This window comes from Anthonomus grandis, chromosome 2 (genome assembly GCF_022605725.1).
Source record: "Anthonomus grandis grandis chromosome 2, icAntGran1.3, whole genome shotgun sequence".
NCBI classification, from domain to species: domain Eukaryota; kingdom Metazoa; phylum Arthropoda; class Insecta; order Coleoptera; family Curculionidae; genus Anthonomus; species Anthonomus grandis.
In genome coordinates this window covers 20,805,311-20,831,389 of record NC_065547.1, presented here as the reverse complement: position 1 = coordinate 20,831,389, position 26,079 = coordinate 20,805,311, and the positions used below count along the sequence as shown (strand labels likewise).

Sequence of the window (26,079 nt, the reverse complement as noted above, 5' to 3'; positions counted from 1 at the left end):
GTACCACCCAAATACTAAAATTGTATATAATTTTAATTTTTTTTTGTTTTGTTTCCAAACTATGTGGTACCAATTTTTTAGAATTTCTAAATCAGTTTCAACTAACAATCTAAGTTTTTTTTGTTATATAAGATGTTAAGTAATCTGCCATCTTGCTAAATAAGTTTTTTTTCTCGTATGCTATTGCATTGAGGATTATTTTAGATTTTATTGGTTTTCTTAGACGTTTCCAAATGTTTGTGGAGTATTGTATATAATATACAGGTTGGGTACTAATTCATTACGCCTAGTATTTAAAGACAAAATATGGAAATGCGCACGGATGCATTTCGTGCGCTCCGCTACGTTGTTGTTTTTCAGTTCGAAGCGTCCAACTTTGATGGGGATAACTTTATTATTTGCAATAAGATTTCACACTTAAATTTTTTCACACTGAAAAGCTAGAAGTAGCATTGCCGTGGAACTATGGGCAGTTTGTTTGCTTGCAACATCTCTGATGCAATGATGGCAAATACTTATGTAGAAATCGCTAGAAATGGCAAAAAAAACACACTTCAAAGTTAAATGATATTAGCAAACGTTATATATAACGTATATTAGAGAAAAAGGCAACAACATCGCAACGCTGCTCGATCGCATTGTTGATTCCACCGACAAAAGTAATCTTTGTCGTGACGTCGTCAAAAAATATTTACTTGATAGATATTTATTATTAATAGATTATGCTTTAAATTATAAACAATATTACTGTTGATGAACTCTCTTGTTTTTTTAACGTACTTCATTAGAGTAAAGGTACTTATAAAATAAAAAGCATTTTTTTGAAAATGAAATATTTTATATTTATTATAGATTTCTTAATAAGTTTTTTATTATTCTACGTTTATGACGGCGGTTGTCTATTGATATGATGTTATGACAATATCGGTATTTACTTGTGAAAAAAATCGGCTTAAATCGCCCTTTTTCCATGGTGCGGCACAAACGGCATAATTTTTTACTATCGTTCAGTTCAACAATTACTAACAGTTCACAAAAACACTGAAATGACTCAACCTTATTTCTTGTTCTTCACAAATGCCAAATGTAAACACAAAGCCGTTTGTCAAGATGCCATTTCGCAAGATGACATCAACTTTTGCTTGCCGTGTTGCCCTTTCATATTTTTTAGAAACAGTTGGAATAAGAATGTTCATAATTTTCTTTGCTTAAAAGATGTTATTTATGCGCTTAGCATATATCTATTTCTACTTTTTATTTTTAATCCAAAATCTAACACCAAAGTTAAATTAACATTATTATATGTGTTGATATATAGCTAAAAATTCTTCTTTTGAAAATGCGTGTAAACTTGACAACAGAGAATCGATGAATATATTTATAATCATCCCCCTTGCCCCTGTGCACTTGTTGAACTCAAACAAAGTTGTTGTTTACTAATTCTACCCTTTGTTCTAAGATTTCGCAAGACATTTATTCTAAGATATTTTTCTGATGCAGGCTTTAAATACATCAATATACAACCCACATAAAATCGTAATCTCAAAATTTTTATGATGCTGTGTCTTGGCATAATGAAAATTAAAGTATTATTCTCATAAAAATAAACTTAATAAAAATTAACTATTTTAATAAAAGGCTGAAGCAGACCTTGGGAAATCGGAAAACATCTCCTGCGTTTTGTCCACTTCTATCCACTTTTAGAGCACTACAAACCATTTCTTCTAGTCATTCTTGCTCCTGGACCCTTTCGATAGAAGGTTCCTCTACTTCAGTGTGAAATTGTAACAATCTTGAAGACAAAAGGATGTCTCAAAAGTCAAAATCACTTTTAAAATTGGTTTTTCGCAATTAAATCAATCTATTTTCAAATGAAATTGACAACAAATCCCTGCATTGTACTGCAGAATTGCCTTTATAAAACTATTTAATAATTGGTATATGATAATATTGATATCATATATTTAATAAGTCCAATGGGCGAGAAAAGAAGCATGGGTAGGAGGGGCACTTTTGTGGAATTTAGGAGGAAGTAAAATGTTTGCGCTGTTTCAATTATTTAGCTCCAATGAATAATCTAGATTTTTAAATAACGGGAAGAAGGGTAACACGTCAAGTTAACAATAGTGAAGACCTCTGATCTTCCTCCAAAAACTACCTCTAAAAATGCTATTATAGACCATTCAAATATTTTTTATTTAACATGAAAGTTTACAGAAGTCAATTTCTGCTTCTTGGCTTTGATTCTTTGCTCTTTTTTCTCCTCTGAAGATAAAATTATATCAGCAAGACGTAATCTCTCAAGTTTACGTTTATTGAACTAGTATTTCCGATTGCACGCACATACGTTACCACCATTCATCAAAACTTACAATTAAGCATCTACTTCAACCTATAGTAAAATTGCATCATCTTTTCATTGACGTGAACTCGCGGACGAGTCTGCCGAATATTAACATTAAACAATCGATAAAAATTCAAAATAAAGGTTAAGGCTAGTTAGAGTGTTTAATGGCATTCCGACATGTTTTGCTGGGAAAAAAACTTGTGCAGATTTTTGAACCCGATTTGTGTTTAATAATAGAAAATCAAAGAGTAAACAAGCACATTAAGAGTCGTTGTCGATCCCCTAGCAACAATTATTTATGTGTTTAGATAACGACACATCACATCATAAAGATAAAAAAGATTTATTAAAAATTATCCAGGATGGGCCACTAATTATGGCCAGTATAATTTTTTCAAATGTTTAATTTTAGGTTATTATTATTATTATTGATTAAAAATATATGTAGAAGTGTATTGTTTTGAAAAATTGCACTCTTAATCCATTGTATATCGTATTTCTTGTTATCCACATACAATATTAAATCAAATTGTTTACCAAAAAGCCAGCAGGCAAGACGATAACGTGAACCAATTTGAGCATAATATAGCAAGACAGACTTTATTTATCGGATTTTTTTAAAAACTACTAGTACCTTTGGGTCATCATATCGTTTACGTTGTGCTTTAGTGCGTGGTTTACGATGATGATAGCCTCTGATATTCGTTCTCTTTATGTTTCAGAAATCAGGAAGGAAGAGGTAATGGCTATCCGGAATAGATTTCCTAATAAGATTCCTGTAAGTATATTATTTTTGTTTCCTAAATAAATATTGTGGCTATTGCCGCATGTTTATCTTAGACCAGTTAAGTAGCCGACTTTTGTTCATCCGAATTTAACAATTTTATTTTGATTATACATTTATTTATTACTTTCATCTTGGGTGTTAAAAAGATTTTAAAATTATGCTATCTGTAAATATTAGTGTTCTGACTCACCTTAAATTATGATTTAAAGATTTTCAATATAATGACCGCTTATAAAAATCGACTGAAAAGAAAACTATTTACATTATTTAGCGCGACAAAAGAAAATCAACTTTTATTATTTATGAACAAAAAAACCGGCAACAATTGATTATAAATTAAACAAAGTTAAAGCTTTTTAATTTACTAATTAATAGAATATCATTTCTTGGCTATGACTGCGTAAAGTTAAATTTATTCCAAACCTCGTACTTTATGATGTACTATGCAATATACTAATAGCATATTAACATCTGTCAAAAATCACAATGTTTGAGTTTTGATTTTTGAAAATAAATTAACTCTTACCCGAATGCGAAAAATCTTTTTTTTAGAAAAATAAAAAATTTGCTTTATTTTTTATTATTTTTTATAAAGACTTTATCACATTTTTTTCCTTTAGTTTACTGCTTTATAGCTTGTGCTTTATATTAATGACATTGTCAATAATAAAATACGCTTTTTACAATAAAAGATCTAATTTTCTAAAAAAATATAGACATGGCATACACATGTCTATATTTTTTTTATGAAATGTAAAGTTCTGAAAAGAGTTGGATCAGGTTGAAGTAGGTTTTATAACTAAATTTAGGTATTCTATTTTTTGTGATAATTCGGAAAAATATTCATTACTACCCAAACTGTTTGCAATAATCATTTGCGTCTCTCTATTCTGATAGTCTATAGGAAGACAAGACAAGTCGAACATCTTCTTTATGAAATCGGTGTCCCGCGAGGTAAGGGATAAAATTTCACAACGTATTCATTAAAATTCGGTAAAATTCAGGTCGAAAAATTTCGTATAAAAATGGGACCCAAATACTCCCTACAATAATTTTGAAAAATAATTTTATTTATATAACAACACTTAATTGTTACAATACCACACTTTACAATAATTGTTCAGTATCTAATATCCATTCCAAGCATAGTCTACCCCTTTTAAAATGATGCGGCTGATAGCTTTTTCAATTAAACGTTGGTAATTAATTAAAACGTTAGCGATAATAATAATTTTACCAAGCAGTTTAGCCCTGGTATGTGATTTCTCTGCATACACTAAGCTCTCTATGTCTCCACAAGTAATAGTTCAAAGGATTCAAATCCGGTGAGCTGGGGCCAGAAAACTACGCCCCTCGTTCAATCCAACAACCAGAAAAAGTGTTATTTAAATATTCATTCAAATTTCTACTATGGGGCGCAGCACCATCATGCTGTAACCACATATGTTATGTTTTATTGAATCGGAATATCCTCTTACAACACAGGCATTTTTTTTTTGTAAGGACTGAAATTACAGGTATCAAACGACCGTCAAACATAAAAGCTAACTGTTCTCTTAACAAACCACATCACATTAACCGAAAAACGGTGTTGGAGATTGAGTTCGACTATTGCATGGGGATTTTCAATCTGCCAAGAATGAGATCCGTAAATTATTGATTCCGTGTCGGGTGACTATAGCCCCATCGACGAACAAAAAGTTATTAACTAAATTACGACGTCCAATGAGCCAATTACAGAGCGGCATAGGAGAGTCCTGATCAGTGAGCTGAAGAGCTTGGACTGGTTGCAGATAAAATGGTTGGGTGCAAACCAAAGTTATTCATTATACTCCATACAGTCATTCGGGTAAAATCGTGCGAACACTAGTTGAGGGTAACCGTTCAACACTATCCAGTATCACATCTTGGGTTGCTGCTGATGGGCATATGAGAGAAGCATTTGGAACTGATCCTATTGCTCTCCGTTAATTAAAAACTCTTTCAAACACTCAGGTATTCCTCTGCTTGGATGCCGGCGGCATTATTCAACCACTGCTGCTCTACAACTTCCGTTACAATATCCGTATACTAGCCATATGTCTCCGTATTCATCATTTTTAAAACCAAACATGAATCTGTGCAAATTTCTGTCGAACTGACGCAGCTACGGTAACAGAGTAACAAACGAAAGAAGAATCGGCCTACTTAATGCTATAGGAAAGACATACTAGAAATAATTATTCTTATAGCATTGTTGCTTTTGGCACAACCCTATTAAATTTAAAAAAAAATCATATCATGGTAAGGAAGCATTTGCGGACCCATGTTCATAGGACATCGAATTTCGACTTAAATTTACCCGTGAAAAAGAATACGTGAAATTTTATCCCTTATCTCGCAGGACATCCTGTTATAGCACATAAGATTGAAAAAAAAAATTTTAGGACTTTTTTTCCTATAAGCATGTGTCCTAAAAAATCCTGAAAAAATCTAAAATTTTTGTTCCTTGCATTTTTTCGATATAGTTAACCGTTTTTGAGAAAATCGCTGATAAACGAAAGAGGAGCATTAAATTATCAAATCAAATCAATTAAACACCCGATTAAATTATCAAATTAAAAAAAAACGAAGTGGGCCATGACCGCTTTAATTTTAGTAAAATCAAATTAATTGTAATGAAAAAATGCAAGAAACAATAATTTTAGATTTTTTTATTGTTAACTAGATTGTGTTACTAACTAGATTTTCAAAATTATTATTGGAAGCCTGAAGTATGGGCCATCATAAAGGTAAGCCATTTTGAATCTGGGTTTAAACCATTTTTTTGACGAAAAATTGCAAAAGCTTTTAAAAAAAAACCAAAAAAACCGACTTGCAAATTTTCAAAAGATTTTAAGCATAATTGTAGTCATTGTTCGAAATAATCGATTTTCTTCAAGCAATTTGCGCGAGCTGTAGCTCTGAGGGGGTGCATTTTAGGACACATGGTTATAGGAAAAAAGTCCTATTTTGACTCTAACAATACGCTTTTAAAATATTTGCACCGAATTTTGTAACACCCTTTATTTGGAATGTAAATAATGAGTTTGAACTAGTTGTCTTTAGCGATATTTGGTTTAAAAGCTTAAAGTAAAGAATTTCATTTCAAAACAAACCACCCTTAATAACTAAATTAAAAAAATAATAAGACAAATAGTTTAAATTAATTATTTAGTCTAAATTTTTTCTTCTTTAAAATTTTAATTTTTAAAAAACACATTAATTCAAATATACAAGTCATTTAATAATTTTGCATTTAATAAAGTTCTCTTAATTGCTTCCTCACCTCCAGCTAGCCTCACTTTCATTTGTGAAATGGCCACCCGCATCGTGTGATTAGACTGCTTGAAATGATATGTCTATTGTAAGCAGTCTAATCAACCTTACAAATAAAAAGCAATATAGTGTCCCTTCCTAGGTTCTTCCGAAGATCGTGGTAGCATCAGCAACGTTACACTAGTTCCTGATATTGCGTAGCCAGGAATGTTGGTTTCGTTCTGGTCCTCTTTTTTCCCGATTTTCTTCATTAGTATACTTTTTAGTAAATTTTACCTAGGACCTCGGAAAATATGTTCTAGGTAAGATGTTTTTCGTTGTTTTACGACGTCTAGAATTTGTTAGTCGGTGTTTGTTCTCTGTAAAACTTATTCATCATCACGCTCATTATTCACATATGTTCTATCCGAGGAATTTTCTCAAGATCCGCATTTTGAAGGTCTCTATCCTTTGAAGGAATTTGATCTTTAATGAGCAACTTTCTATTCCATATGAACATGAAACACCATATAACTAACCATATAACTTGTGTAGACCCAGGGCCTACACAAACACGGTCTACACAATGTTTGTGTAGACCCTGTTTAGTCCCATTCTCATGCATCTTAATATGCCCTTTTTATTTATTGTTATTTTAACCTTTGACGTTGCCAGAAGCACGATAGCCTTTTATATGTTGTGACAAAAACCCTCATTGTATATCCCTGATGATGGACATCTTATATGTCCGAAACATGTAGGATAGATGATTTTTCAAATAAATCTAGTGGAGGATGACCGAAACAATTTTAGTTACACTTTGACTTATTAACTCCACTGCAAGTATGGACTACTTCTTCAAAAGAAAAAGTAGTTTCTCTTTAAAACATTTTATTATTGGTAAAAAAAGTATTAGTTTTACTAAATGATCACAAAGATGCCAATTTCTAATAGACGCCGTAACACAAGACTCAAGAGAAATTCTCGCAATCTGCGATTCTCTCAGAGCATTTAAACTATAAAGATTTGGTTTAACTCCCTAAATCGATATTATTTTTAAATTAATAAATTAAAAGTTTTACGCAACTGAATATAGCAAGAACAATGTTTCTGTTTAATTTAATACTATCAAAGCCTATAATCACAAGAATAAACAAAATAACGGTATTAAAACAGAATTTAATATTTAAAGAGAATTACTTCCAATTTAATTAAAATTTTAAACTCTGAGACCAGTTATAGAACTTTAAATCTATATATTTTTGCTTTTAAACACAAAAATTAACGAATCAAAATTAACAATTGTGCATGTAATTATTTGTTCTTTATATGACAAAGAATGCAAAATTATTACAATAATTATATATTTTTTAGGTCATTGTACAAAAATATTGGAAAGATAACCAGTTACCCCAGTTGGACAAGTCAAAATTTTTAGTACCTCAAGATATTACAATGTCACAATTTCAAACTATAATCAGGTAAATTTATATTCATGCTTTAATCTAATATTAGTTCGTATTAAATAAAATTAAAGCAATAACGCTTAAGAAAAATCCTCTAAATAGTATTAATTTTATTATTAATTAAAGAATTTTGTTATTATTTTTTGAATGTATGTCATGGCTATATTTTTTCCAAGCAAGTTTGATGTGACGCTTAAATTACGAGACAGTTATGCTACTAACCAAAACTCTTTATTTTTACTCTCGACACGTGTTTCGCTAACGATGTTAGCATCTTCGGGAGAAGATTAAAACTAAACAAAAACTACTTACAAATCTCCTTATATACTAATGATGTAACTAACAGAGCGGAAAAAGCAATAAAGCGTGGCCGAACAAATCTTAAACGCTAACTGAACTATTACAGTGAGGACGCGCAAGTTGGAACAAATTCATTTAATATTCAGTGTTCGAAAAAAAAACGCTCGGACACGTTAATTTGTATTTGCGATTTTTTTGGTGATGAATTGAACACGTATACAGGGTAGACCAAAAATGAACTACGACTATCAACTTAATTTTTTTAAATAGAAACCCATATTATTTTGTTTTTTTATTCTGTAAAAAATTTTAATTATATTTTGTATACCATGTCCTATATCTAACCTTAATATTTATTAAGATGTTTGCAATTAAATTTTGTATAAATAACCATGAATTTTTGCAACAGTTCATAAAAAAAAACAAAACAAAAAAATTAAAATAAATGTTGAAATTGCTGACCATTAACTTCCTGATACCAAGTCGATATTCAAATTCTTGTAATACTTTACTTATTGTTTAAGGCCGGATTTGTTGTATTGCGGCTCTAATTCTATTTTTCAATTCTTATAAACTCTCAGGTTTATCAAAATAAAATTTAATATGGTTTATACGATTAAAATCCAATGGGGCTAAATCTGGCGACCTTGCTGGCCATTCAATTAAACCCCCCCTTCCAATCCATCTATTTGGGAAAATGTTGGTTAGGTTATCTCGTAATGTTCGCGAATAGTGTGGGGAGGCGCCATGCTGTTGGAACCATATCGAATCTGCCGGTATAAATGGGTTTTCACCATTTGGATAAAGTGCAATTAAACTAGGTACTATCTGATTTTGAAGCAAGTCTAAATATTTTTCAGAGGTAAGTGCGCCCTCAATAAAATAGGGACCCACAATTGACGTGCCCACAATTCCTGCCCATACGTTTAACTTGTAAAATTGTGTCTGACTTTCCATACTCCAGTGTGGATTTCCTGATGCCCAATAACGAAAATTTTGCCTATTTAGAGAGCCATTAAAAAAAAACTTGCTTCTTTGGAGAAAACAATCTTACTTAAAAATTGTGGGCTTGCATTACATTTATTCATCATTATTTCGCAAAACTCTATTCTGCGGACGTGACCATTTTCAATAAGCCCCTGAATTAAATTAATTATATATGGATGCAAATATTTTAGAACACATGATTTAGTAACCGACTGATCTGCAGCAACTTCTCGAGTTGATTTATGTAGATTTTCTTGTAAATCGAGCAAAATATCTAATTGTCTGTTTTCTGCAAGCGTGGGTCCAGGTCATATTTGTCTCTAACATGGCCAAAATCTCTAAGTTTTTTTCAATTTTGCTTACTACCGATCGTATAATAGGCCTCTCCGGGTACTTATCGTTAAACAGACCGCAAACTTCGGCCTGTGTTCGAGTCTTGTCGCCATATCCTACCATCATCAAAATTTCAATTCTTTGTTCAGTTAAACGCGCCATACTTTTAAACTTTGCAACTGCACTTGATTACTTTTTAATTTTACTATTACTTTACGTAAAGTAATACATACTGTTTCCATGCGATTAAATGGTGACAAGGTGTCAACATTCAAATACACCCGTTAAAAAACTATGAAAAAACATGTTTGAATATGCTTAAATGACCCAAACAGTTGCAAATTTATTAATAATGTTAGTATTAGGGATAAGACATAATATACAAAATATACTTAAAATTCTATGCAGAATTCAAAAATGGAATAAAAAATAGGTTTTTCCATTTAAAGAATTGAAGTTAATGGTCGTTGCATATTTTTGGTTCATACATGTTTTCATCATCAAAAAAATCGCGACAAAAAATAAAAATCGACGTGTCCAAGCGTTTTTTTTTCGAACACACCCCTGAATTTTAAATGAATTTGTTCCAACTTGCGCGTCCTCACTGTATAATTGACTATAAGGGATTGGACCTTTATCCCTGTTAAGAATGTTTTTTTTATTTTTGAATATTGCTAAACTTTCGTATGCATCTAATTTTCCATTGTTATTAAATGGTTTAAGTAATTTTAACTTGTCCATCCCTACAAAGCGACCAGTATTTAAAACATGTTCAGCCACAGCTACATGTTGTTTAAATCTGACATTAATTGATCTTCTGGTTTGTCCTATATATTGTGATAAAAAGTAGGTACATAGGGCAAACCAGAAGATCAATTAATGTCAGATTTAAAGAACATGTAGCTCATGTGAAATATGATTTTGCCGAAGCATTTGGATATTTCAAAATTTTATTATACCAAAAATCATCTATAGGTATAAAAGTTGTATAATAAGAGAGCTACTTCATTTTATTGAAAATTATCTTCAAAAACTCTCTATTAAGTTAATGGTTACTGTTTTTACAAAAATTATTCACAATTGTCCCCATTTGTTCGATTAAGACACAATCTTGCTCGGCGAATCTACGACGCTTTAGCTTCGAAAATAAGATTTTGGTGTCTACGAATTAAATCCCAAGGATTTTCAATGCGCACTTGAAGGGTAGGTATTTACTGCTCCTTCATGATACACCAACTTTTTCAAACAGTCCCACAGAAAAAAATCGCAAGGCGTTAAATCTGGGGAACGAGGAGGCCCAGAAACAAGTTCATTGCCCCCTATCCATCTATTTGGAAATTATTTAGATGTTCAGGAACTTCTCGTGGCAGATTGTGCTGAAGAAAATCTTAATAAATTTCCCAATCAGGTCAGTCGAGGTGGAAAAAAGTAGGATCCAATAAGCATGCCATTTACCACGCCCATCTACTGAAAAATCTATGATGAAAATTAGATCTTTTTACAGCATGGAGATTTTTTCTACTTCCCAAACATGATTATTGTGGAAATTTTGCCCTCCATCTCGTGTAAATCTGGTGTCGTGTGTACACAAAATTAATTTCGTAAACTCTTAATTTCTGCCGAACTGTTAAAGTCACTGGCAAAATACAACTCTTAGATTCTAGGATGATGTTCAGATTGCAACGCTTGTACCCGCTGATATTCGCTTGTTGCTGTTGAGTATCCGTAGTCTATCAGTTGTGTGGAGGTCTTGAGTTTGCTGTCTTTAAAAATGTAAATTTTATAAACTGTTGATGAGGTCTGATGATGCTTTTAGGGGCGAAACATGTGTGCCAATAAATCATAAATCGTCAAGTTCCAGTCTTTGGCCAAACTTGTAATTCGTTATGAAAAGTAAGTGTCTTAAAGAAAAAATGAATGACTACTTTTAATACCGTTGATAATGATAAAGATAATACTGTTCTTGTCGTATTGTCTTACTCTCTTAATTTATCATAACCAGTTATAATCCTAATATAGGTTAAAAATAAACTTCCTGAGGTTGCTTGAAATAAATGTTTTCGGTGGCAATAAATCCTAATAATGTAGTTTCGTGATAGATACTCCAGTCGTTAATACCCGTTTAGCAATCAATCGACTAGTTTATTGCAGTCAATCCCAACATGCCCTTTAACCCATACAAATATAATCATAATTTGAATTGGGCCTAATATTTAAAATTGATTGTATTAAAACATTTTTACTTTTAGATAAAATTATAAAGGGTGTTTCAATACGAGCGCATGATTTCAGCGTTTAATAAAACATGATTTTCTGAAGCAAAGTATTGAAATATTTATTGATTTAGAAAATATACGTTTGGGAGTTATGTATGAAACAAAATATCTTCTAAATGGCCGCCACGGCTTTGTTGGTATGTGCGTACCTTTTTATCGAAATTTTCAATACAGTCATTGTATATCTGAGGAGTTTGGCTGCAAAACCGGATATATCCACTTTTCACCGAAAATCGATTTTTGACGGTTTTTGGTTCTTTATCATTTCTATAGGTTCATTTATTTTTTTGGAAGCAAAACGGAATAAATCCCATTTAAAACGTTAAGTAAACTTCGACATTTGGAGCAAAACCGGATATATCCAAATTTTGATAACAAAAGCGGATATATTCAAATAAGCAAGTTGTGCGTATTCTATTACTGTAGAACTTTTCATTATCTATTCAAGTAATTGTTGTTTGGACGTTGAGTTGTGATTCCACGCGCTTTTAACTCCCGTAAGACCAGGCAAATAAAAGTGTTCTTTTAGTGTTTTAAGTTGAATTTTGTGTATCATGAATGAGAAAATAAATGTAAAGGAAGGAAGTGATGGAAGTAGAAAAAGAAAATGTCGCGAAAACAAAAGAGAAGTGCGTAACAAGCAGAAGTAAGGTTAGATGCATCTTAAAAGCATAAGAATCAAGTAGAATTTTTATGTAATTTAGATCGCGATCCCAACTAAACATAGACTAATCACCGTCACAAAAAAGTTTTGAAGGAAGGAGGTGTTTTCAGCGAGAAAAGGGGAGGTGATAGAGTATCTAAGAAAACTACTTTAAAGAAAGAAAAAGTACGAACATTTATTGGTAACCTGCGAGGTAAATAAAGTCGCTACAATAAAAAGAAATCAAAACGTATATACCTTTCTGCAAGCTTTTCTGTGGCAAAGCTGCACAAAATATATAACAGGCAATGTGATCCAGAAGACGTACTGTAAGTTACGATATGTTTAGAAACATATTTTTAAATGATTTTAATGTTGGATTCTCATCTCCTGCATCAAATTTATGTTTCAAGTGCACCAGGTTAAAAGAGCAAGTAAAACACACGACGGACATTGAGACAAGACAAAACTTTATTATGGAATATCGCGTTCACAAAAAAAGAGCAAACACTTTTTATGAACTTGCCAAAGAAAACCCGGATAACAGCTTAACCTTTTGTTTCGACCTTACCCGTTACCCCGTGCACCAATCGGGGATGCATTTTATTCGCATCAAATTAGTTTATATGCCTTTTGCTGCGTTCCTATGACTTCTCGTAATCCGATATTCTATGACTGAACCGAAGATTTGGCGGGGTGAGGGGCTATTCAGTTTGGCTCTGCTTTATTCAGTCATCTTCAAAACTGAAATTATAAGGAATACACCTTCTCAGACTATTCTGCGATGGATGTGGGGGGCAGAATAAGAATTCGCATATTATTCATATGCTAATATATTGGCTTAAAAACAAATCCCCAGATAATTTAAAAAAAGTGATAATAACTTTTCCAGTCCGAGGGCATAGCTTTCTTCCTGCGGACCGATCATTTGGTAGAGTGGAGAAAATCTTAAAAAGACATCCAGTCCTTACAACAAAAGAAAAATACGTTGAAATATATTCGGAAGTGGGCTTCGTAAAAACACTGGTCCTTGACTGGCAAATGTATAATGTTAAAGAACTGGAAAAGGTGTATACAAAAATAAAAATAGTATTGATATATTACCACTTTAACAATCTGGAGTTAAAGCGAATTATAGTTGCATTGCGGCAATCACAGATGTTATTGCGATGAGCTGATCATAAGATCTCTGCATTGGTGTTATTGAACTATACTAAAGTTTTTGGTTTCGTTTAGAGATTTAATAAGTCACTATTTCACTATATTGGCCTTTCTAATACTGCTATTAATTTAATTACGTCTTATTTGAATAATGGTATTCAGCGGATATCTTTTGTAGATAACGAAATATGCGATTTCTTGGAAGTTAAAAGTGTTATCCTCAGGGTAGCAGTCCAGAATCCTTATTTTTTATTACTTACACGGCTAGTTTTTATACCTACTCAATTAAAAATTGTGCCCACCATTTTCATACTGGTAACACTATATTTCCACAGGCACTATTTAAGTGACGATAATAAGAAGCTGTTATGTGATTCGTTGGCGCCTGAGAACATTGAAAGGCTAGAATTAGCATGGCCGTGGAACTATGAGCAGTTTGTTTGCTTGCAACATCTCTGATGCAATGATGCCAAATACTTATGTATAAATGACTAAAATTTGTCACTTATTTTGACAGGCACAAAACAATACTAATGTTCCTCTTTAATAAAATATGATAAGATAATCCATAAAGAAGACAATATGTATTATAGATTTCTTAATATCATGATGTTAGGACAGTATCGGTATTTACATGTGAAAGCATCGCCTTGAATCGCCTTTTTCCTAGGGTGGCGCACAAACGGCACAAGCTTTTACGGTCGTAACAGTTCACAAAGACACTCAAATGAGACCTTTTTTAACCAAAAACTAAAGAAAATACGCAGCAATCACAAATGCCGAATGTTTGACAAGATGACATTTTGCCAGATGACATCAGTTCGTGCTTGCCGTGTTGTCATTCCAAATTTTTTAGAAGCGGATTTGGGAATAACTATGTTAGTAATTTTTTTCACTTTGAAGATTTTATTTATGCGTTTGGAATAAGATGTATCTATTTCTACTTTTATGAGGATAGGGGTAGACTGCAAGGGTTCAGAATTCTCTCATTTCAAAGAAAGAGAAAAGTATTGAGCATTATTTTTTGTCTATTGTTTGCATAACCGTTTGATTTAAAATTTATAACTTCTTCAAATAATTAGGTACATCCATATACAGGACATATAGGTGTACTGCGAACAAGTTCCTATGAACATATGTGTCCTAAACGTCTTAGGTTTTACGTCTTTGGGTTTAGTACTGGGTGATAATGTTGAAAGAAAAAAACTTTTTTCGAGAAATTTGATACCTGTATTCATGTATTATCTAATATTTTACTGGGATAACTTCAAAAAATTATGGTGAAATAGAGCTGTAAAAGTTATAGTTGATTAGGGTAATCAGGTTTAGACGTTATGGCCATCCACAATATTGGTTTTTATTTTTTTATGCGACAACCGTGCATCGGGCTAGGCATTACCTAGAGACCAGATATGCTCTAAGCGCAATAACGAATTTAAAAATATTTTTTATTACAAGAAAAACGAGTGACGAACGCCAATGGTGAATATAAAAAATTAAGTTGTGTATATGGATGCTTAGAACCAATTTTCAAGAACATATCTGCAGGGGTATTAAATTTATCGAAAAAAGTAAGTTTTTTTCAATGTAGTAAATGTCTGTCCGCATGAATGTGTCATCACGCCTAAACTGTGCTTCGGAATATTACGAAAATAAGCGTGTGTTCTTCCCAAGGAAGGTTATAGGCATAGCTTTAATCGTCGATTCGTTATCGATTTTGCAATAATATTACGCGAATGTTGAAGAATACTTACACCAAGTCGATAACTTATTCTATTTCCACGGAAGCAAAGCCGCGTATTTAGGATTTTAGGCTAGTATTACATCATTTTAAAAAGAAAGCAAGTTAATTAATTAATCGATAACAGATGTCGGATGCAACAATCAATTCACAACAACGGTGTTTATACACTAACATTTTACAAAGGATTTAAAGTTTTCGATGTCTTATTTCTTTAAATTATCTCACATTATTAATCCCGTGGTATACTATGATGAATTTTTGTGTTTTTGATAAATTAATGTTCTGCAGTGTTTCTAAAATGAATTCAGGAATGTTTGATTTTAATATTTTTTAAATAAATTGCCAAATTTTCATTTAATACCTTTGTCACTACTGCATTATCTACAAGCAATAACACTAAATATCTAATTATATCGAAGCGGCTCTTATCAAAATGACAATTGAAAATTAAGCTAATCGTTTTAAAATTTTTCCAAAATAGCTTCCTGGTTAATATTTCAATATAATTGGTATTTAAAGTATATTTATTTAACGGCGTGCGTTGTTAGGCGCCTATTATGCAAGTTATTATATTCTCATATTATAAACAAACAAGTAATTTAAAGTGTTCTTAAAAAGGCTATTAAGCATAAACTACAAAAATTATATACTGAGCAATCATTTATAATATATAGTTTACTGTTTATTTTTTTTTTAAATTAAGTATGTTAAATTTATCGTTGAATGGTTAATATATGTGAGTACAGTCTTTTTACGAATCAAACACAACATGGTTTATTTTCACAAAGCTTTTTAATGGCTACTAGTTTACTAGTTATACCCCCATCATCAGGCCTCCAAATGCCGTCAGGCCGTCTAATGCTAATAAGATATGTACTGTAGACTTATGTAATATTACTGATTGATATTGAATAGATTGTGCTGTGATCAGAGTCACACTCGGCACCATATTCGGGTCAGATGGTGTGAAATAAGGCTACCTGCTGCAAAGATGTGAGGAATTAGGTATGTACCGTCAAACGGGGTTAAGTGAATCATAGTGGGTAAAATGAATTAATCGGGTATTTCCGCAAAAAAGTCGATCCCGTCGCAGACCTGCCCCATATAGTGACATTATTGCATCGAGATGACCTCGTTAGTATGTCTTTGTATGTGGTAGGGTGTGTTTCGCTGCTCAAAAAAATACACGTGAGTACCATAACGACATGTTCCGGTTAAACGATTTTTTTGTATTTTACAAAACTTTGGAAACGATTGGTTGCGGAAGTGATCAATATTAATATTTATTTACTTGAATGTAATTAATGTGTTTATTAGACATTAATAAACAAATTTGTGCTTAATTTTTGGTAAATTTTTTTTTGTTGAATTTTAGCATTTTTTTTTTCTAAGATGGTAACTTTAATGGGTAAAATGAATCATTTAAGTGTCGCTGTAAATTTATGATTAAATTTTTTAGAACTTTTTTTTTAAATAATTTTTTATATAAGAAATATTTTTTTATTAGTTTTGGTCTTTTTACAAAAAAAAATTGGGGCCGCAGGGAAAATGTAACTACGATCAAGAATATGTTCGTCGAGCAGTGGCAGCGGTTAGACGAGGTGATATGTCCATGAGACAAGCATCTGAAAGATTTGGTGTACCTTTCAGTACCATTCAAAGAAGATATCATGGCAAACATTCTTTAAAATATGGTCGACAGCCTGTACTAAGTGGTGAGCAAGAGTTAAGACTAAAGGAGACAATCAAAATTTGCGCCGACTGGGGATTCCCATTAAAAAGTACAGATGTTAGAGCAATTGTGCAACAATATCTAAATAGACTAGGAGTAAGGGATTCCAGATTTAAAGAAAATATGCCAGGGATGGACTGGTTCAAAAGTTTTATGAGCAGAAATAAAGACCTTACCGTTAAGTTTGCTGAAAATACAAAACGCGTTAGAGGTGCATTAACCCGCGAGGTTATTCAAAAATATTTTGAAAACTTGCAGGTCACGTTGAAAGACGTCCCTGCTCAAAATATTATCAATTACGACGAGACCAATTTTGTGGATGATCCCGGGTCGGCTAAAGTAATTACAAAAAGAGGTGCAAAGCATGCCCATAGGTTAATAGACTCCTCAAAGACCAGCACAACTGTGATGTTTGCAATAGCCGCTGATAGAACATTACTGCCTCCATATACGGTATACAAGGCAAAACATTCCTATGATGGTTGGACAGAGGGAGGAATTGAAGGAGTAAGATATAACAGAAGCATGAGTGGATGGTTTGACTCTGATATATTTGAAGACTGGTTTAAGACAATTGTCATGCCTTATTTTCGAAAGCTTGCTGAGCGTAAAGTTTTAATAGGCGATAACTTAAATTGCCACATTACCACTAATGTCGTACAGCAATGTGAGAATAATGAAATTGATTTTGTCTTACTCCCTCCCAATTCAACTCATTTGCTTCAACCGCTCGATGTCGCGTATTTTAGGCCTTTAAAAGCTGCATGGAGATCCACCTTGGAACAATGGAAACTAAAACACCGTGGAGTCATTCCTAAAACGGAGTTTCCAAGGCTGCTGAGACAGAGTGTGGAAAAGGTTGGCATAAAGTCGAAAGAAAATTCCATTGCTGGTTTTAAGGCATGTGGAATTTTTCCGCTCGATCCCAACAAAGTTTTAAATAAAATTCCACGAAATTTACACATCGATGAAAATGGTGAGAATAATGATCAGGCCTGGAGTAACACAATAATCAGTCACCTAAAAAATTTAAAAACTACCCCGAATCAATCAACAAAGAGAGGAAAAAAAATTATTATCGAGGCTGGCAAAAGTGTGTCAAGTCAAAGTTTATTATCAACGATAATAGATAAAACACCCACAAAAAAATCATCTAAAAAAAACATGAAAAAAAACGAAAGAAGAGCCCTGGAAATATCGGATGATGAGTTAGATCGAGAGTTAGATAAAGAATTTTCCCTAAGTGATTTCGAAAATATTGTTGAAAACTTTGACGAGTTTGATCCAAATCCGTCGACATCGAATGATGATACTTACATGATCGACACAGACTTATCCATGGAGCCAAGGATTGGGGAGTTTATTATTGCAAAGTTTCCAACCGAGAAACGAGATCGATTGTTTGTTGGCAAAATCGAGAATTGTTCAAAGAAAAAAGAATTTACTATAAATGCCATGAGAAAAAAGGGAAACTCGGAAAAGGGGTATTTTGTTTATCCAGAAATACAGGACCTTTGCCTAATAAGCCAAGACCAAATTATTAGAAAACTGCGTCAAAAGTCTTTCAAGAGGGGTAAATTTGTTTTTAACTTAGACAACGACGAATTTAAAAAGTTGGAGTAATTTCTTTTTTGTTAATTTTCCTATGTTTTGTATGTAGACTTAAGTTTTTTTTACCAAGAGTGCCATTTTTGTTTAAAGAAAAGTTCCTAAGTTTGTTGTTTTTATAAAGCCTTAATATTCTGTAATAGAATGTGTTATAGAATAAGACTTTGTTACTTAATCTTACTTTTGTTACCTTTAGAATAAAGAATTTGTTTTTTTTAAGTGTTTTTTTCCGTTTAAATCTTCTTTTTTTATTTTTTGTTGATTCATTTTACCCACATTATGTTTAAAGTGAATTTTACAGCACTTCTAATACATGATTCACTTTACCCCAAACCGGAGGGTAAAGTGAATCAGACTTTATCAAAAAAAATGGAGGACTTCCCATGCTTAAATGCTTACAAGTTTTAACAAAATCTTATAAGACGTTTACCAGAATCTACAATATTTTTTACATATTTTTTAATTTAATACTTTGGCAGAAAAACGAAAAAAACCACTTATTTTGATTCACTTAACCCCATTTGACGGTACCTTGCAGAAACTATGCTATTGAAACTAATAAAATTTAGATATGTTTGGATTTTTAAATGTGGATAAAATTCTGACTTGAAATGTCGCATATCTGCAAAAATGAATATATCAATAAACGATTATGTGACTTGTGATAGCTGGGCCAGATTTTGCCACCAAAAAACCTTGCTCTAGACTAAATGTTTCTGAGATTACGGTTATGGAACTGAATGGTTCTCGTCAGTTTAAGTTTTTTTGTCACGAGTATAAGAAAGGCTCTGGAAAGGAATTGATAAAAGCAGTGGATGATCTTAGGATGGAGATTGAAAACTTGTAGCTTGAAAAAAGTAACATCTAAACACATATCAAATAATATCAGCTTGCCTTTGTTGACTATCTGTCGTGCATCTTGTATGAGGGCGGTGAGGTGAACGCCATTTATAACGACTTCGACCAATTCGAGAGGGTAAGTTATGAAACTTACATTCATACTTCGTAAGCTAAAAGTTGCAGGCATTTAGGGCGCATTATTGAAATAGTTATCAGATTACCTCTCAAATAAATTTCAAGTTACAAAAATAAATAATTACAGATCTAAAAAAATACCAATCCTTCTGAAAACCCTCAAGGGTTCCATCTGAGATCTTATATTCATTACTATATCCAATTATACAAAAATACAAAAAAGCTTAGATTATATCTACATAATTACATCACGGCCGTAACTAATAAACTGTTAACAGAGCCTAAGCCACTACTGTCTTCAGTTATCCTTAATAATTTTTTAATCATCTGATATATCTCGATCCTCATGATGGTATTTGGGTGAGAAAATGCCTTCATCATTCGAAGGAAAAACACTGAAGATTTTAGTGGTGAAAAGTAAAGCCAGTTATGATTAGTTAAGATGTCATTGTTGACTGCGTCTAAAGTAGGTATTTTTATATATGATTTGGTATTATATAAACATCTTTAAAATAAATAAGAGCCTTCTAAGAATATTTCTAAAACATATATACTTACCTAGAAATGTAAAAAAAAATATTTATTTTAATGACATATTTAGAGCTCATTATAACATTTTAAGCTTTACTCTAGTATTTTCAAACCATCTCTCTAAAATTGGACTAATCCAAGTAATATACAATCAATCCAACTAATAATAATGCAATCTCCATCGAGAAACGTATTATTATTATTGTGTATTTTCAATACCATAATAGTTTAAAAAATGTTGTTTAATTAAATATCAAAATATGTTGTCAATAATTAAAAGTATTTTTTCAGTTCTAAACGATTATGGATTAAATAAGGTTGAGGTTAATTGTGCTTTAAAGAAAAACAAAAGGTTAAAGTCAGAATGTTTATAAATATCGTATAAACATATGAATGCATGATGAAAAGAAAAGTTACAATTGAAAAATTAGGTTCTTGATTAGGTTGAAAAATTAACATTATTTGACAAATTATTACAGTTTTACCACTAACCAAAACTCTTTATTTTTACTCTTGACACGTTACTTGTTAGTTTTAATGTTCTCCCGAAGATGCAAACATCTTTAACGAAACGCGTCGAGAGTAAAAATAAAGAGTTGTGGTTAGTGGTAAAACTGTCTTGTAATTTGAGTGTCACACCAAAGGTTCCAACGATAGGACTATAATTTCACAAAAAAACTGTTTTCAAATAGCTCCAAAACCACTGAAAATTTAAAAATTATAATTTACTTTTTGGTATTTTTAGGAACAGAATGAGAATGAACCAAAACCAAGCATTGTACCTGCTAGTCAATGATAGATCAATGTTAAGTCTCTCTTTAACTTTAGGAGAAGTTTACTCGGAGCATGCGGGGCCCAATGGCTTCCTTTATGTAACCTATGCATCTCAAGAAGTATTTGGTGGAAAATGCATTAGTTTACCTAATAATATTAAAGCTAGGATATCTAAAATTAACAAAACAGAAAGAGAAGAGTCTTGATCCGGTTTTAGGAGTCAATAGAAACCAAAGACTGCTTTTATTTTGTTAAGTGTATGTAGTCTATAAGACGTTCAACTGTTCCTAACCACATATTTAATTGTGAACTTCTTTCTGACAATTATAAACTTGCCTATAAGGAAATCTCTTAAGTGAAAACGATATGAATATTTATACACATTATGAATATTTTAATTTTGACATTTCTTAGCAATTAATCATTGTTTTCATCTTGTGTTTAATTCTTAATATCAGTTTATAAAAAGAAACTATTAATAAATGATTTGCTGTACAAATATTATCTCTTAGTATTAAAAAAATGTATGGAGGTATAAATTTTTAGAAATATATAATGAACTTTTATCACATTATAGCCATAGGTTCATTTTTTTTAACAATTTTACATTTTTTCTATTTAAATTTAAGACTATTACTGTAACATTTTATTATTAAAGTTTGTTGTTTCTTTACGTATGCGTTTAATGTTAGTTTCTTAACTCTGTTTGATCCTATTTTAACCTGTGAAACCTAGGTTGAATCCCATTTGAATTGTACAATCTTATCATCAGATTTGGAACTTAAGCCTAAAATTTTAAAAGGTAATCATATATAATTTCAGATCTACATGCTAAAAATAGGATTCATATTTTATTACTCTTTACCTACTCTACTTGTTACGGAAATTATATGATCACAATAGAATCTTAATTCCACAACCAGCCACAACTTTTGCGTCTCTTTTGTATCTGTGGAACTGTGCTTATATTCTCCCTTACCCTTTGTTTCAATTTTTCTGTTGTGTTTACAAATAGCAATTTCATACATATTAGAAAAGAAGTTATTGATTAGCGGCGACTAGTCAATAACAATCTTTCATCAACATCAATCATTAATCCATTTTGATTCCAGGAAAAGTATCACACTCCATATCATATCACTTAATGATTTAACACAAATTGCTAACAAGACTATTAAAGAAAGAAAATAATTTAGAATTTTTTTTTTTAGTTTTTGCATAAAAGTACTAGATTTAGAGTCAAACAGATTCATTTGTCCTAAGACACCACTAGCGCTGCGAATCAGTCGTGTAATTGGTTCATTTACGCCGAAGTTAGTGTGATGAAATGGTATTACAAAAGTTTCTGACTGTCTGATATTTGGAGAAGGAATTCTCGGTCGGAAGTTTAAAAAGTGACAACTGAGAACAGTCTAAAGAAACACTTTTTACATTATGTAGAAAACATAAATCAAGTAGAGGTCGACTTGACTCAAGTGTAAACCAAATTTAGACTATCTACACACTTCTAAATGCAGCAATTCTCAAAAATTTATCTGGACTTTTTCAAGCTACTTAATGTAATAACTGTAAAATGTAGACCACCCATTACTGTAACTGACCCATTTTCCAAAATTAGTTCATTTCCCTATTTGTTGCATGATTGATGTGACACCTTGATCTTAACGGGATCTGTAGAATCCTAACTTATGTCTATTTGATTAAAATTCTATTAATTAAGATTTTATTTGATTAAGACATTTAAAAATTACCTTGTTATAAATTTTTCTTTTAAAATTTCATATGTTTTCAAAGTTTCATATGAGACTGTTGACAGAGACACCCACCATGTAAAAAATGTAAGATAACTTTTAGAAGAGACCAATCTGGCAAACCTTTGTGCAAAGTTTAAAAAGATTTTAATAAGCGAATCTTGAATTATTCAATTAAATGTAATTGCAAAATTAGCAAATTTTTAGTTCAGGTAAAACCAAACGGGCACCAGTAAAATGAATATTGTCACTGACTTCTCTTCAAAAATTCTCTTCAAAAAGTTATCTTACACTTTTTCTGTAAAATGTACAGGAAAGCCAATAATTGACCCCCTTAAAATTTACATGGGATTTCCTATGTTCTGCTCGGTGACGCACCACCCGGTATATCTTTCTTCTTTTTTTTAAATCTTAATACTTGTCATTTACTTATTTATATACAGTGCAGCTCTTAATTGTCCCCTCCCCCCCACTTATCAAAAAATGGCAAATATATAATTAAATATATTCATTTTGCAAAACTTCAAAATGGCGGCGGGACGCCGCTAATATACCCATACATTAACTAGCATTTTTAATACCCAACCCAACCTGTATAACTAATGTTTCAAGCACTTTAATGGATTACTTTTGCGCGAATTTTACTGACCATCATTTCTGCATGAGTCGTGTCGTCTGCTTTATCAGATCATGAAGCCATAATTTCTGAGATTAACTTAAAAACTAGGACTATCAGAAATAAAAGAAAAGGCAGAATATATAGCAAAAACAATTTTATTAGATTTAGAAATAATTGTCTTAAGATAGATTGGGATAAGGTTAGGACTCTTTCGACACTAAACGAATTTAATCTTATATTAATTGATCTTTTCAATACACATTTTCCACTATGAACAATTAAGCAAAGGAAAAAGAGATCATGGGTAACAAATGGGATCAAGATTTCTTCAAAACTAAACTAATATGTATATCATAAACTGTAAAACTAATTAAAAGTAAAAAAAAAAACGAAATTAAAATCAAAATTCAAAAATGAAGAGAGAAGTCAGCGTCAAGATCTTCTGTTCCACAAAGTGCGTTCTGCAGGATTCTCTTTGAGGAACATTTACAATGAATCTAATTGCCCTTTTTTGAGTAATGAAGAAGATATTTAAAAGACCTTGATTAGTCACATCCCAAAACCGGAGATGTGATTAAAATTAAAAAAAAAATACACAGTTCTATACAGTTCTAACCAGTTGGTGACTCAATTCCTCCCTAACTTTCCTCACTTCAAAGCATCCCGAAGAGAGTCTCCTACTTAAATTCAGGATATGCTGCTCAAAACGCAGATCACAGCCAATAATGATTCTCAGAACCTAGCCACAGGCACCTAAGGAAGAAGATTTCCATTAAAAATTAATCCGTGACATCACATTTTAGTCCCATCAAGTGAGTCTTGATCAAATTTAAACACAAGCAATTGCAGTCGAACCACTCTTTAATGATAATTAGATCATCAACTATTGTTCGCTTCAGCTGCCCAATCTGCATGTCCTGCCGTAGTATTAAAGACTCGTCGGCAAAAAGGGTGAAGTAACCAGAGATATTCAACTGAACAAGATCATTGAACTTCCAATGAGGAGCACACAACATGTTGATAATGGCAATCAAGATAAGATCGAAACCAGGTAAGACCCAGGCCTTGATTGAAAGCCATATCTCTCGAGCTTTAACAGCAGTATTCAGTGATCCACACAATGGAAAGCCTTGGATAGATCACAGCCGCCATCAATTCAATCCAAAATATACAAAGGCAAATAAAATATAAATAGGCAATTTACACAGAGTGTTAAAAATTTTTAATTGACCAAAGCATACTACTGCTTAGAGGAATTTTAAACCGATAATAATGTTTTATAGTTAAGACTCACACTAATGTACCTATTATTTTTAATTTCTGTTAAGTTTAGAGTTAGCGTCTTTTTATCTGACTTCATTTAATCTGTAAGCACTTTTAGTGTTGTGTAATGTATCTATAATGAGTATTTTAATATCCACAATGTTGCAAGTTATTAAAAATTATTTACATTTTAGACGTTTCTAACCTACCTGTTTGTAACAATCTATTTATTTTCTTTATTTACATATATATTTATATATATTATTATTTTTTTAAGCTTTGTAAATAAGAGCTTTTAACTCTGTGTACAATAAAGCATTTTTCATTTGATTTGGTATTTTTTAAAGAACACTCTTATATCACCCCTTGGTGGGTTGACACTTAAGTTATAACAGTTTTCTACCTTCCAAAACTACACTCCACACAAGCACACTTAAAAATACCTTCTAGTGAGAGAAGAACTTATATTCTTGTGTAAGTGAATTACTGAACCCCTGTATCCCTCTTTTCTACAAAAACTTCAAGCAAGTTTAAAATTGTGTATACAAAACAATCTTAGCTGTTCTGCTTTCCTTCAGTGTTCTGTAATGCAAATATAGTTGCAGTTCACATTCTCTTCCAGTAACATATTCACTAAGTCCAAACCCTTTCCCAGTGATCTGACAGTTTCATGCATAATGAAGTTTTTGTTAATTGCACTAACCAGTTTCTTGACAATTTACCTAGAATTGTGCAACACAGTACTTTTATTGCACTTGGGTATGCTTAGTTTCTCTATAAAAAACTGTTTTCATGGTTTTTGCTGTCATTGATGAAGTTTGTGTGTTCACATTGTTTCTGTATTTTCTTTATGAAAGCTGGGCATATTTGGTCTCGAGCTGAGTGACTTCTCTCTTGTAAATTAAGCTTTTTGCAGTTTGATGACAGAACAGATTTAAGACATTATAGTTGGTACATAGACTAGATTTATGATTACCACATTTGTGGCAACATGGATCTCCCTTACAGAATTTTGCGCAAAGTCCAAAATTACAGCATTTAAAGCACATAGCCAGATTCACATATTCCTGAACATAGCCATTTGAAGATGTTTGCGGTGTTTGAAGTATCCAATTTTCCTTTTTACCATTTCTGCATAATCTTTTTGTTATAAACTTAATATTTTGCTCAGCAGTTTGTCCGAAGTTTTCTGTTATTTTTGGATTATCACATATAAATTCTTTTATGAATATTTCTATAATATGGTGTATAACCTTTTTCCATTTCATTACTTTTTCATACCCATTATCATATTCATTGAATTTATATTTTGAAGATCTTTTGTTTTTAAATTTTCCTGTTTTTTTATAACTTCTTGAACTCTTTTTGGTTGATCATCATTATAACATTCTAATATCCGTCCATCACTTTGTCAATATCAAATACTTTTCAATGTTTCATTTGTACTAGTTTCCTATATTTTCCTTTTTATGTGTTTTACAATGTTACAATGTTTATACTTTTGTC

At 31.8% G+C, this 26,079-nt stretch overlaps 3 protein-coding genes across 8 annotated transcripts in view; 2 read left to right on the top strand and 1 right to left on the bottom strand.

Moving 5' to 3' along the window:
* Positions 1 to 21,613, top strand: part of LOC126749137 (microtubule-associated proteins 1A/1B light chain 3C-like) — a 38,105-nt gene extending 16,492 nt beyond the window's left edge. For both annotated transcript variants that reach the window (XM_050458809.1, XM_050458800.1), the window contains exons 2-4: positions 3,070 to 3,125; positions 7,785 to 7,891; positions 20,912 to 21,613. In XM_050458809.1, coding sequence (XP_050314766.1) covers positions 3,070 to 3,125; positions 7,785 to 7,891; positions 20,912 to 21,146 — 398 coding nt within the window. In that variant the 3' untranslated portion in view covers positions 21,147 to 21,613. The remainder of the gene's footprint in view (positions 1 to 3,069; positions 3,126 to 7,784; positions 7,892 to 20,911) is intronic.
* Positions 1 to 26,079, top strand: part of LOC126749023 (structural maintenance of chromosomes protein 2-like) — a 445,423-nt gene that overhangs the window by 130,109 nt on the left and 289,235 nt on the right. The gene's annotated exons all lie outside the window — the stretch shown is intronic.
* LOC126748915 (biotin--protein ligase) overlaps positions 1 to 26,079 on the bottom strand; it is a 227,154-nt gene that overhangs the window by 198,876 nt on the left and 2,199 nt on the right. The gene's annotated exons all lie outside the window — the stretch shown is intronic.